The following is a 12,639-nucleotide window of genomic DNA, read 5'->3' on the forward strand; positions in this document are numbered from 1 at the left end:
AACAATGTCTACATATCTCAAACGGTGGAATGGAATTGGTTTTGGTAAACTTTTACCAAGTCCTGATCAGTACTTGTTCTCCTATTATTCAGAAATATAATTTGGTTTTAAAATAGTTTATTCACACATGTTTTAATTTAATTTATAAAGTCGTTTTACAATAGTATATTTATACAATTTGTATGTGGTTATTGCACATTTTAGATATATATGTTTATGTTTTACATTGAGATTATAAAAAAAAATACTTACTAGTGGCAATCAAGAGAAAGAACAAAATAAATACAAAATAAGAGTGCACATATTTGGTGAATGCAATGCACTAGTCTTACAGGCAATGATCATGGAGTAGTGTTTTTATATGGATGTCTTTGTCTATAATTTGTCACCACATATATGTCCTAGGAAAAGAGAAAACTGTTTTGAAAGAGCACAGGCAGCCTACATTCAAAGGCCAAATCAACAAATGATTTGCTTTGGTTCTACTTTTGAATATTCAACACCTTTTTCAAAATCTTGTATTATTTTAATATGTTTTTTTGGTTTTCATAGAAAGTGTTAATTCTCTAGATCAAGAGGACTCTTGTAATTACAATCTAATAACTATAAACACGACCATAAATATACCAAAAAGAAATATTGCATAAGAAACTAATTGGAGTACATAGACATGTACAAACGTTACATTAAACTTGTGTGCAGAATTGCTATCAAACAGCCAATCGTATTGTAATATTAAGAACTTAAAAATAATGATTTTTCCAAAAGTAAATATTACTAGTATATTTCAAGATTTGTGTCATTAGTCTGTCGTTTGGTATTACAAAATTAATACATATAGCTAGACTAAGTTTGACAGATTTACCGTTAAACGTCATCTTATATACGCGTTGCGTAATTCAACTTGAAAAAAAAAATGTAAATTGGAGTATGTTGTAAGTTGTGTAGTCTATGACGAAATTAGTTTATCGAAAAGGAAGCAACATAAATCCAGATAAGATTACTATAAATGACAATTTGAGTCAAGATTGAGATTCCATTCTCATTCTGTTTTGGAAAGTACAGAGCCCTTTGACAAACAAAAAAAAAGAAAAGAAAAAGTACAGAGAGCCCTTTTGTGGCGATGTCTTTTGGACAAAACACGATGTGACGAAGGCAAAAGGAATTTAGATTACTCGGCCGTAGTTCCCATGCTTTTGGTCGGTTCACGTGCTAGGTTCCAGCAAACCTGCTTGCAACACGTGGCGGTCTTCTGTTGGTAGGCACCGTCCAAAGACTCTCTTTTTTGAAACTAATGCTTTTGCTTCAACCAAGTTTTTGAACGGTATCTTCAAGACTCGGTTATGTGATTTAAAGTTTATCCCAATATTTTGCCCCCAAAAAAAAAGTGTATCCATATTTTGATATGTATTGTTTCGTGTGTTCAGCCCTGGGTTCAGAGATACAATAAATCACTAGAAACCAAACAAAAAAAATTATGTTACAAAAATAATTGTTAGTTTTTCACTAGCAAGTGTTTTAACACATTTTTCTTTCAGTATTTTGACTACCGATCAATTTTCAGCTATTTTGGGTTTTAAATTCCTTTGTTTGAATTTGTTTTAATTTCTAGTTAGTTTTAAAACTTTAACAGACTTCTATTTTTTTTGTTTTTTACTGATATTTTGAATATTTCGACTAGTGATTAACATTTTGATTTTTCTTTTCACGCATTTTAAATTTTTAACTAATAGTATTTTTTACTTACGTGGGATGGACAAATTCGTCATCTTAGTATCGTCACAAAAAAACCCTTTTCTCTCTCAAAACCTAATAGCCGCCTCAAAAGTTCAGATCTAATCGCCCCGTTAACAGTGGCCACCGTCGTAGGGATGGTGGCCCCGTGTTTGTTTAGATTTCAATAGTTTCTTATTTGTTTTCTTTTGCTTTGATTATGTCTACAACAAAGTTTTGATTTCGAATCCAGATCTAGAAATAAATCTGGTTTTCAGTTTCATTTCTTTGCTTCAGATGGAGTTGATTTGGTTGGTTCATCTATCAATCGAATCAATTCTCTGGAGGTGGTGCAACGGAATTAGGTTTGGTCCAATCTCCAGCTATCTCTGTTTAGGTGATTCTGATTTTGCTCTCGTTGGTTCAGTTCCAGTGTGAAGTCATCCCGTTTTGGAAAACAGAAAAAGTTAAAATTCCTCTTTGAAGAAGATGTTATCGAGGCCCTTTCACTTCGACTAACAAATGAAGTTTCTTTCCTCCCCGCTTATTAAATAAAATTTTACAACCGAAGCATTTCAACAGCTGTAGTCTCGTGTCTTCGCCTGGTTTGGTTGAAGCACTTCAAGAGGTATTGGGTTGAGTTTCAATTGAAGATGTAGCGGTCTAGAAGGGGTGGTAATTTCAATCCTTGGTTGGTGCTCTTCTTCATCTCAGTTCTACAAGTCCTTTGCTAATTTGTTTGGCTGCATCTTTATATCCTTTCCAAGCGTCGTTGTCTTCCTGTTCTTGGAGTCCATTCCAAGCTTCGGAGAATTGATTTTCAGAGTTGAATCTTTATTAGCTTTGCATTGTTGGGTTTGGTAATGTATTAGAAGTTGTTTGTTTGTAAGTTTCCCTTATCCTTTGGGCTTTAGCTTAAACATCTGTGTAAAATTCCAGTTTTATCAATGAAGAAGAATCCTTTAGGGGAAAAAAAAAATGGACAAATCCATCACTGTAATCTCTTTTCATACAGTGAAACAGGCAACATGTTTTGTTCATCTTTAATGTGACGGATTTGTTCATCTTTAATGTTTGGTCACAGTGTTTGTTAGTGTTTTTCCGCGTTTGTCTACTCGCGTTGTCACTGCCGGTCTACTACGTACACTCTATAGTCACCCATTCGGCGCTTCTATACGCTCTCACACATACGTATGCAGCCTATATACATCTATGTACCCTATACATACATCTATACATTCACAACCCTATACATACATCTATACATTCACACCTACATACATCTATAGACTATATATTCACAACCCTATACATACATCTGTATTCACACCTACATATATACATCTATCTATGCATTCACAACCCTATACATACATCTATACATTCAAACCTATATACATATACATACATCTATATAATACATCTTTATAAAAAGAAAAAAACAATACAAACATTCTACAAATTAAACACTCTGGTCAACTTCACAAAGCAGAAGATGGAAAACACTGACAAAATCCGATGGCTTGCTTTGTTTCCCTTTCAACACATCTGCAAAATTAATTAATCAAAATCAGTTTTCATTACAATCGTTTCCTCCGTTTGTCAGTTTTTGCACGTGCATATATATTAACATAAAAATCAAAAAAGCATTCTTCTAGTCAATACCCACTTTCTTTCTTTGTATTTTCATTATATAAAAAAAAACTTCATTAATTATATGTTTTCTCAGACACAACATATAAAATACTTCCTACTATGATTACGCAACATATAAAATACCTACTATGATTATGTAATTCAACATATAACTTAATTCATCATAGTGTGTAACTCAACATATAAATTGATCAATTTATTTAAAAAGAAGCCAAAAAAACAGTTTATTACGCATAGTTGAAGGCAAGACAACAATATATAAAAATTGGATTCGTAATAGATCATTAACAATTTGATGTTCAACTCTATAAAAGATGAAGAAAAGGTAATCTTCTAACACAAGAAGAATTAACGATTTAATGGTAAACAAAACTAGAGGAATTAGTTTTACCTTGCTTATGCTTGTTTCTCTCTAGTCTTGGGTAATGACAAGTGTAGAAAAGTTTGAGTGAGAGAACTCCTTAAGTGGGAAGAACAGAAGAAGAACTAAAAGAGGACTAATTAAAAAAAAATAAAACAGAGTGTATTCAACATTTTGTAAGTAGAAGTAAAGAGTAAAAGCGGATTCAGATTTCAGACCCAAGTAAGGAGTACTTATAGAGAGAGTCATAACGTTCTTATTTCCCAGTAAATTAAAAATATTATATTTTCAAACGGTAAGAAAATGTTACCGCTTCATCACAACGTTCATATTTTCCCCTACTGTTACTGTCAGTCATCAAGTCAAATCAAAAAGAACGTTGGAATTCTTTTCTTTACCGAGTCAAAAACTCTAAAAAAAAAGGTTAAAGCCCAAAGTAAGGCCCAAAGTTAAGGCCCATTATCTGTGATATAACAACGTTAAAAATAAATTAATGAAAAAAATAAAGGAAAATCGGATGGCGGGGATGATAGTGGTGAACAGTATCCAGCTCCGTCAGCCTCCGATTCTCCGATCGATTTCTTCTTCTTCTTCTTCTCCGCGGAGAAGTTCAGTTCGAACCCTAGTTATGGTGAAAGCTTCATCTGAACCTTCCGATTCTGTCTCAGTTTCTACGAAGACCAGTGGCGACACTGGAGCTGCTGTTGTATTCACTGCTCCTCCTGGTTTCAAGCCACCGGAGCCGAAACGGTTCGCTATCAAATCGGGAAAACTCTTCGATGTCTTGGGTGCTTCCATTGGTTTGATTTTCCGATTCGGCACTGGTGTTTTCGTTTCTGGGTAATTTGTTTCGTTTCCCCCAAATTTGAGTTTCTGAGTCACTCTTGAGTTTTGAGCTTGAATTGAGTCTCTATGTGTGTATGATTTGATTTAAATCGATGTATATGCAGCAATTTGATTTGATTTTCTTCGAATTGTTATTGTATTTGAGTAGGTACTCTGCATCGTTCGTGTCCAAGGAAGAGATTCCAGCTGACCAGTATGCGTTGCGTTTAGGCGGTAATCATTATCAACAAAGTTCTAATCTTTCACCTTTCTGTTTCTCGTGGTTTAAGATGTTAGAGTGGATTTGATTAGGAATTAGTTTCCTTCACATTTGTGGGCTAGTTTTATGTTTCAGAGGAGTTTTGTGCATATTTGGTAACCATAATGGTTGATGATATATGTGTAGGGATCACGGTAAAGGAAACCTCAAAGATCGGGCCTCGTCCTGAGAAACCCATTGAGATATATGAGTTTGAAGGGTATGTATGCTCTGTTGATTCTGTGTTTTGATTCTTCATTTAGACTCATTTGGTTTCTACTACTTGATATTGAATGAATGTTTCCTTTTTTCTCCATTTCCGGTTTGTGATTTAAGCTGTCCCTTTTGCCGGAAGGTATCTCTCTCTCTCTCTCTCTCTCTCTCTCTCTCTCTCTCTCTCTCTCTCTCTCTCTCTTTCTACTCTTTTACTTAATCAATGTCATTGTCTTCGATGTTTCACAGTTAACCATGATTCTGAAGATTTTGTTTTACTTAAAATATTTGATATTCATACCATTAAAACAAGTTGTTATATCTAGCTCTTGCATCTTACCTTTTTCTGATTCCCCTTGAAACAAAATATATATTTGTCTTCTTCATAGTTATTCCCTTCACGCCAGCTTAATGTGAGATTCTACTAATATGGAGATTTTACAGGTCAGGGAAATGGTTGCGGTGTTGGATCTTGATATTTTATACTATCCTTGTCCAAGAGGGAGTCCAAATTTCCGTCCCAAGGTTAAACAGATGGGCGGGAAGCAACAGTTTCCGTACATGGTTTGGCATTTTATCCTACTGGTTTTCTATTTCTTTTTTTTTCTTCCCACGAAAATCATTCTTGAAAGTAATTTTCTTTACCTGATATCTCCATGATTTGAGTTCAAATTCATGATGAATCACAGAAGTGTGGTTTAAGAAGACATCTTTAATAAATGCTAAATCCTTGGAATGAAAGCCTTTGCAATATAATGTTCTTTTTTGTTCATGAGCTTTCAGAAACCTTAGAGTACTGTTTAAAATTTTATGCTTATTATTCACAATGGAAACTGGTTTTGTTACCGTGCCACCACTTTCATTAGTAAGAAATAAGATTTGATGTTATGTGTTTAATTGTGTAATGTTTCTTTTAATGATAGGTTGATCCCAATACAGGAGTGTCCATGTATGAATCAGATGGAATCATCAAATATCTATCTGAGAAATATGGTGGGTTTCCCCTTGTGCCTGATTCTACTTCTGTTTACCTATTATTCCCTTTGTTGTTTTCGACAATAGCTCAATTTTTTTTAATCTGTTTGGATTAACTTGTTCAGGAGATGGAACTGTGCCTTTAAGTCTGTCACTTGGTGCTTTAACGGTTAGTTTCTTTGCACATATATGATATTACTCTTTATTTTCCTTTGCTTCCGATCCCAAGAGTATAAAACTAAAATTGCTAATTTGATGTTTGTAGGCTATAACAGCTGGCTTTGCAATGCTTGGTCGTGCGGGAAAGGTGAGAAGAAATTATATTACATTCCTTTGGCTTGGCATATCTCTAAAAAAATGCCAAAATAAAACTTATAAGATGTTAGGTTGCATTACATTCCCTATATAATAATTGAATTGAACTATATCATGATACTATGTATTATACAATATTGGTATAAGCAGCGGTTTTGTCACAAAATGCTTGAGTTTTTTTAAATGCAGGGTAACTTGTACACACCAGCAAAACTACCACCTAAGCCACTCGAATTCTGGGCATATGAGGTTTCAATCTCACCACCTTTTCTCGATTATCAAATACGGCATTTTATCTGCATATTCTATAGACAGTCTCTGTTTGAATTTCCCTGTAGGGTTCCCCATTCTGCAAACTTGTACGAGAAGTTCTTGTAGAATTAGAGTTACCACACATTCAGCGCAGGTATGACAAACTCTATGACCAGCACCATGGAAGGAACAATATCAGTCTTTTATTGTAATATATACCCTCCTTTGCTTGTTCTTTTCCCTCAGTTGTGCTCGCGGTAGCCCCAAACGGCAGGAATTGCTCGAAAAAGCTGGTCACTTTCAGGTGGGTTAGAGAAATTCATACATAGTGAAAGATAAAAGAATGGTTAAAGTATAATGACACTGATGAGTTGTGTTATGTTATTATATAAAACAGGTGCCTTACCTGGAAGATCCAAACACTGGAGTTGCGATGTTTGAAAGTGCTGAAATCGTTGAATATCTCAAGCAAACTTATGCGGCTTAAGTTTTCTTCTTCCTCACTCACTCTGTACCGTATAGATATATCATATATGTGAATTGTGCATGTTCAGCTACTTACTGTTCCAACACAAAACTTAAACACAGTTAAGTGTAGGGTTGAAATATGAAGAAAATGTACTTAAATGTGTAAAAACCTGATTTAGTGACATTAATTGTCTAAACTCTGATTCGTTCTTGTTGTCCGTTATCCGAAGCTATAAAAACACAAGCAGGGGTGATCAATCAAAATATTGAATGTAGCATGAATGTATATGATATATAGTTTTTCATATAAACTTAAAAATAAAAATTTCCTATACTAAATTGGGAATAGGAAAAAAAGTATATACTCTACTGAATTACAATAGGTAACGAGAAAGTGTTAAAAACAATTTAAGACATGGGGTAAAAAAAAAAGAGTTTGAAAGAGCCAAAGATAATGTCGGAGGAAGAAGTGGTCCGAATCCAGTTATACTATATGATTGCAAAGGTCCCTCAACAGTCAACAAATTTGTGGTCCGTTCATTTAATTATCAATTTGGATGATCTTTTGTTTCTTTTTCTGTGTCCTTTTGTATATAGATTTTGTCAAAATTAGTTATTTAATTAACCTATAGACAAAAAAATTGAAAATTCAAAATCTAAAGTTCAAAATATGACTATAAATTGTTTGGTTGTTGTTAGTGGTTAAATTGTCGTTTAGTGTACTTTAGTTACGGATTATGTTAGTTAATTGCTTGATATGATTACATTTTCATCGATATCTTAAGCTAAAAAAATATCAATTTATACGTAAAATGGAGGGAATGCCAACGTTTGGTAGGGTCAAGAAATAACGATTATCAATAACCAAAATATTTCTTTTTGCTATATAGTAGCAGTACAAATGTAATTTATTGTGTGTGACTCATGAAATTCTATTTGAAAACTAAATGCCTTTACAAAAAGGTAGACTGAAAAAGGCTAAGCACGGTTCGTTTCCGTATGGTGGCATTATGATTCAGATTTATACTATTTTTCTGTCATTATTTCAATCTTTTTAATTTAAAGTGAAATCTTGGGTGAGGTTATGTCTAGATTTTCTATTAAAATATTTTTCAAAATACCATGCCCTCCATTATGTCAAAATATATTATTTTCTCTTTAGTAATAAAATAACAATATGGTTCCATCTTCCATATTTATTTACTTCTTTACCTTCAAAAGTTTAATCGATATCATCAAACAAAACATAAATTTGAAACGGTTAAGCTTTCAACAATTTTAACACACACAAAAAATCTAACAATGTATATAACCTATATAGTCCCCAAGCAACAAACTCGATTCATAAGTTTATATAACAAATAATATAATTAAGAATGGTCAACTTTGTAACTTAAAACATATATATAAATTCATATGGACAGGTAAAATTGGAAAGCGTTTAACGTTCGCTTAACGTACAATAATAGAACCGTTGCTGCAGTCTGCAAATTGAAAGAATCAAGACGAAGAAATAGTAATAGAGTCCAAGGGTTTAAAACGAAACAAACAAATACTTTAGGGAGAAAACTGAAATAAATTAGAAGTTTAAGTACAAACCCACAAGAGGACTAGTCAGAAACGTTAAAAGATAATACGGTAAAATCTAAATAAAACATAAAGATGAGGGACTTCCGACAAAAATCTCTCGATCCACTTCACACTTCCACAATGTCCGTTCGAAAAAAAGATGACCGTTGAAAGTAATTAAAAAAAATTTCGAAAATATAAACTAAATAACTCCTTTCTTCTTCAATCTCTGTTCTTCCCCCAAAAAAATAAAAAAAAATAAAAACTTCTCACAGTAAAAATCATCAAGAGAGAGAGAGAGAGATGGGTTGTGTTTCTTCGAAACTAGGCAAGAAGAAACTGATAAGAGAGATTAGAGTCAACAACGGCGGCGATCACATTGTCTCTCTTACTTCAACTACTTATGGTCATCTCGATATCGAAGAACGAGCAGAGACTTCTCCTCCTCCTCCTCCTAAGTTACTACAGGAACTCACGAAAGGAGAAGTCTTTGATGAATCTGTGATCAAACCAAGGAGATCTGTAAAGAGATATGATCCGGAGATTATCAACACTTGGGAACTTATGGAAGATCTTGAAGATTCAATGCACGTCTCTACTACTAATCCACAGAAGTTGATCAGTCCCAAATCTCGTGGCATTTTCGGGAAATCGTGGAAGACTCCGGTGAAGTCTACTAATATTAGTGTTGAGTCTCCGAAGAGAGGGAGTAGTAAGAGATTTGGTGGTAAAGAGAACAACAACAGAGGAGTGGGGAATAATAATAGTAGCTCGAGAGGTGTGAGTCCGAATCAGATTCTGAAGCCGAAGAACATTCTTCTCGAAACTCCAAAGAGAGGCGTCATGCGTTTGAGTTTCCCTTTGAAATCTGATGAACCGTCGTCTCTGGTGATTGCTCAGACGACTCAGAGGAGGAAGAGTTATAGTCCAATGTTCGATCCAGATCTCGTGGCTTCTTACGAGAGAGAGTTGTCTCAAGAGCAAGAGCAGATCAAGATGGTGATCTCTCCGGTGAGAAGAACAGAGAGAATCCTTGAGAATTTCCCGGTGAAATGTCCACCTGGAGGAGAGAACTCGGTGGTTATATATATAACAACTCTCAGAGGGATAAGGAAGACGTTTGAGGATTGTAATGTGGTGAGATCGATATTAGATTCTCACGAAGTTAGATTCTCGGAGAGGGATGTGTCGATGCACTCGGTGTTCAAGGAAGAGATCAGGGGACTCGTGGGAGCGAAACAGGTGAAGATACCGGCTGTGTTCGTGAAAGGGAGGATGGTAGGAAGTGTTGAGGAAGTGATGAAGTTAGAGGAAGAGGGCAAATTGGGGATTTTACTCGAAGGTATCCCGGCGGCGAGGCTAGGAGGAGGTTGCTGCCGTGGATGCGGAGGTATGAGGTTTGTGATGTGTGTGGTTTGCAATGGTAGTTGCAAGGTTATGGAGAAAGAGAAGAAGAGTATGGTTAAGTGTTTGGAGTGTAATGAGAATGGTTTGGTTTTATGTCCAATTTGCTCTTAAAAATCATGGATTGGTTAAATTGGGGAGAAATTTGGAAGAGGGATGACTTTAGTTTTTGGACTCTGACTTTGGATTTGAAGTGTTGTTGATTTTGGTTTGTGTAATAATTGATTTGATGAGAGAGTTTCTCTAAAGCCGTGTTTAGGGCTCTTGGTGGTGGTGTGTGCTAGTTTAATGGAGTTTGTTCCTAATGTTTTTGTAGTCCTTTTTTTTCTTTTTCTTTTACGATTCAATTCAATTTGTACAATCATTTTAAATATCGCTTTGATTAGTACTTTCTTCAAGGAGATAATTTTGATGAACCACATATTTTTTATGGTTTTTTAATGGCATCACTCCTAGCTAGGTTTGATTTTGCAATTCAAAGGTGCTTGTCCATGTCTACTTATATTGGTATCTACTAATGCTTCGCTTACCTGGTGGTGCGAGTCGACCCACATGATTCAAATAAAATAGATGGCATACAACTAACTTTTTTTTTTTTAGCTCAATAGACAACCTAAACTTCTTAAATAGACTTTGATGGGCTTCATTTCAGAGAAAACAACTTTGCTAATTAATATTTGAAATATAATTAAATGATAATTGATACTTTGGTAAATAATCAATCAAGTATCAAAAAGTGTTATAACAGAGTAATATATTAGCATGTTTAATAAAAGTTTTGACAAAAATACTTTTTACATCCTCCAAAATCATGTCATTTATTAAATAAGGTGTTGTTGCGTAACCATATGCAACGCATGTGCTTAGTTATGTTATTATTGTGTATAATCTTTTCAATAATTTTACTTTAACTCACTAGAAAAAAATTGGATTTCGTATCACGTTATCTCATTTGTTGGGCCATCTATCAACAACAACATATCATCTTCAACTGTATTTCCAAGGTCTCCTAACTCATTTTTTTTTGGTAATGAGGTCTCCTAACTCATTTGTATATGAAGATGATTATGAGCCTGTTCGTTAAGTTGCCGCAGCAACCACATCGTGCGACTAAAAAAAAAAAGGTTGCCGGAGTTTAAATCTTTGCAATGAGTTGCTCCTTCTGTTTAAACAAGTCATCGCTTTTGTTAAAACAAGTCGCAGCGGCAGTTAAAACTATCGCCTGTTTTTTATGGCGAGACATGATATACCGGAAATCTCCGTAAAAGTAGTCGTAGTGGCAATTTTCATATTTATTTGGCCATAATGATATTAAAATTTTGGCCGCCGGAAGGAGACGCAGCGGCAACATAACAAACATGCTCTATATAATTTCTTTATATTTTTGTAATTTACATTTATTGTTTTTTCTAAACAAAAATATTTCTAAAATCTATCGAGATAGTTACATAGACAACAAATGCTATTGCAATATTTTATTAATATGATCCATTCCAATAACAAAAAAATATGAAGTAATAAATTATACAAAGATAAATAAATTTTATTTTAAAGACACTTTAGCACCATATACAATATAACTTTGAAGCTTCTTTACCATTTATACACTAATTTTGGCATATCTTTACCATGTGTAAAGTAAATTCCATCTTCTCTCACATCCCAAAAGTTTGTTTACCATGATCAAATGCACCACTAGAACCTTGATGTGCCCTTATCCTTACAAATTTAAGGTCTCCTTCTCTTATGTCACAATCCATTTTGATTGTGATAACAAATTGACCATGAAAACTATAATTATAGATTTGTCCACGTTTTAAAAAAACTATGAAAAGTTGGTGCTTGTTCAATTTACAAAAGATATTGATTTGTTTTCCTGAACTAACAGAATTCTTAAATTGTACTAGATTTTTTCCAAACAGAACTGCATTACACAATCCGATACACAAAACCATGACAAACAAAAAATTAGAGAGGCGATTCATCTTTCAACTAACCTTTGTGTTTGTTTAATAGGAGTAAAATGGAAGGCATACAACTAACTTTTTTTTTTGTTTTTTTTAGCTCAAATAGACAACCTAACTTCTTAAGTAGACTTTGATGGATTTAATTAAAGAAAAAAAAGCCTTGGTCAACGTATTAATTTTGCTAAGTAGTTAAGATTTTAAATATCATTTAATGATAATTGGTATTTTGGTAAAGATTCAATCAAGTATCAAAAAGTGTTATAACAAAGCAATATAAAAAAGTGTTATAACAGAGTAATATATTAACATGTTTAACAAAAGTTTTGACAAAAATAATTCCCCCAAAATCATGTCATTTATTGAATAAGGTGTTTTTGACTAATAATATGAATGCATGTGCTTAGTTATGTTATTATTGTGTATAATCTTCTCAAAACTGTTCTATAATTTTACTTCAACTCACTAGAAAAAATTGGATTTCATATCCTAACAATCACGTTATCTTTGTTTGTTGGTCCATCTATCAACAATTGTATTTGCAAAGTCCCCTAACTTATTGTTGTATAAAAGGATATTACTGTTATATGAATTTTTTTTTTTGGTAAAAATTATTATATAAATACAACATACATATATAAAATTTGAGATAATCCTATCCTAAC

General features: G+C 33.6%; 2 protein-coding genes and 1 long non-coding RNA gene across 4 annotated transcripts; 2 read left to right on the top strand and 1 right to left on the bottom strand.

The window, feature by feature from the left end:
• Window positions 1-2,117: 2,117 nt before the first annotated feature.
• Window positions 2,118-3,922, bottom strand: LOC147940566 (uncharacterized). The gene is made up of 2 exons (XR_015563473.1): window positions 3,761-3,922; window positions 2,118-3,261 (listed from the first exon to the last, which is right to left on the bottom strand). It is a non-coding gene; the product is annotated as an uncharacterized LOC147940566 (long non-coding RNA).
• Window positions 3,923-4,217: 295 nt separating this feature from the next.
• On the top strand, window positions 4,218-7,234 carry LOC104709952 (uncharacterized). 2 transcript variants are annotated; one of them, XM_087460828.1, is made up of 12 exons: window positions 4,232-4,570; window positions 4,725-4,789; window positions 4,962-5,034; window positions 5,151-5,169; window positions 5,472-5,591; window positions 5,951-6,020; window positions 6,128-6,171; window positions 6,268-6,309; window positions 6,507-6,566; window positions 6,656-6,723; window positions 6,816-6,873; window positions 6,967-7,234. In XM_087460828.1, exons 1-12 carry the CDS (start codon window positions 4,248-4,250, stop codon window positions 7,054-7,056), a joined length of 1,032 nt encoding a protein of 343 aa, XP_087316954.1. In that variant the 5' UTR covers window positions 4,232-4,247; the 3' UTR covers window positions 7,057-7,234. The 2 variants fall into 2 exon arrangements, with proteins under 2 accessions (XP_087316953.1, XP_087316954.1); XM_087460827.1 differs by lacking the exon at window positions 5,151-5,169 and having other exon boundaries at window positions 4,218-4,570; window positions 4,962-5,038; window positions 5,463-5,591.
• Window positions 7,235-8,575: 1,341 nt separating this feature from the next.
• LOC104708736 (uncharacterized) lies at window positions 8,576-10,445 on the top strand. Its single transcript, XM_010425352.2, has one exon. The coding sequence runs from the start codon at window positions 8,910-8,912 to the stop codon at window positions 10,122-10,124; it is 1,215 nt and encodes a 404-aa protein (XP_010423654.1). The 5' UTR covers window positions 8,576-8,909; the 3' UTR covers window positions 10,125-10,445.
• The last annotated feature ends 2,194 nt before the right edge of the window (window positions 10,446-12,639 follow it).

Source organism: Camelina sativa, chromosome 8 (assembly GCF_030686135.1).
Source record: "Camelina sativa cultivar CO46 ecotype springtype chromosome 8, ASM3068613v1".
Classification (NCBI taxonomy): Eukaryota; Viridiplantae; Streptophyta; class Magnoliopsida; order Brassicales; family Brassicaceae; genus Camelina; species Camelina sativa.

Bases quoted from the DNA above. Each gene is read 5' to 3' on its own strand.
- LOC104709952 (XM_087460827.1), top strand. From the start codon at position 4,224: ATGAAAAAAATAAAGGAAAATCGGATGGCGGGGATGATAGTGGTGAAC. The intron at 4,790-4,961 runs GTAATCATTATC...ATATATGTGTAG, and splicing joins GTATGCGTTGCGTTTAGGCG to GGATCACGGTAAAGGAAACC. The intron at 6,172-6,267 runs GTTAGTTTCTTT...TGATGTTTGTAG, and splicing joins TGTCACTTGGTGCTTTAACG to GCTATAACAGCTGGCTTTGC.
- LOC104708736 (XM_010425352.2), top strand. From the start codon at position 8,910: ATGGGTTGTGTTTCTTCGAAACTAGGCAAGAAGAAACTGATAAGAGAG.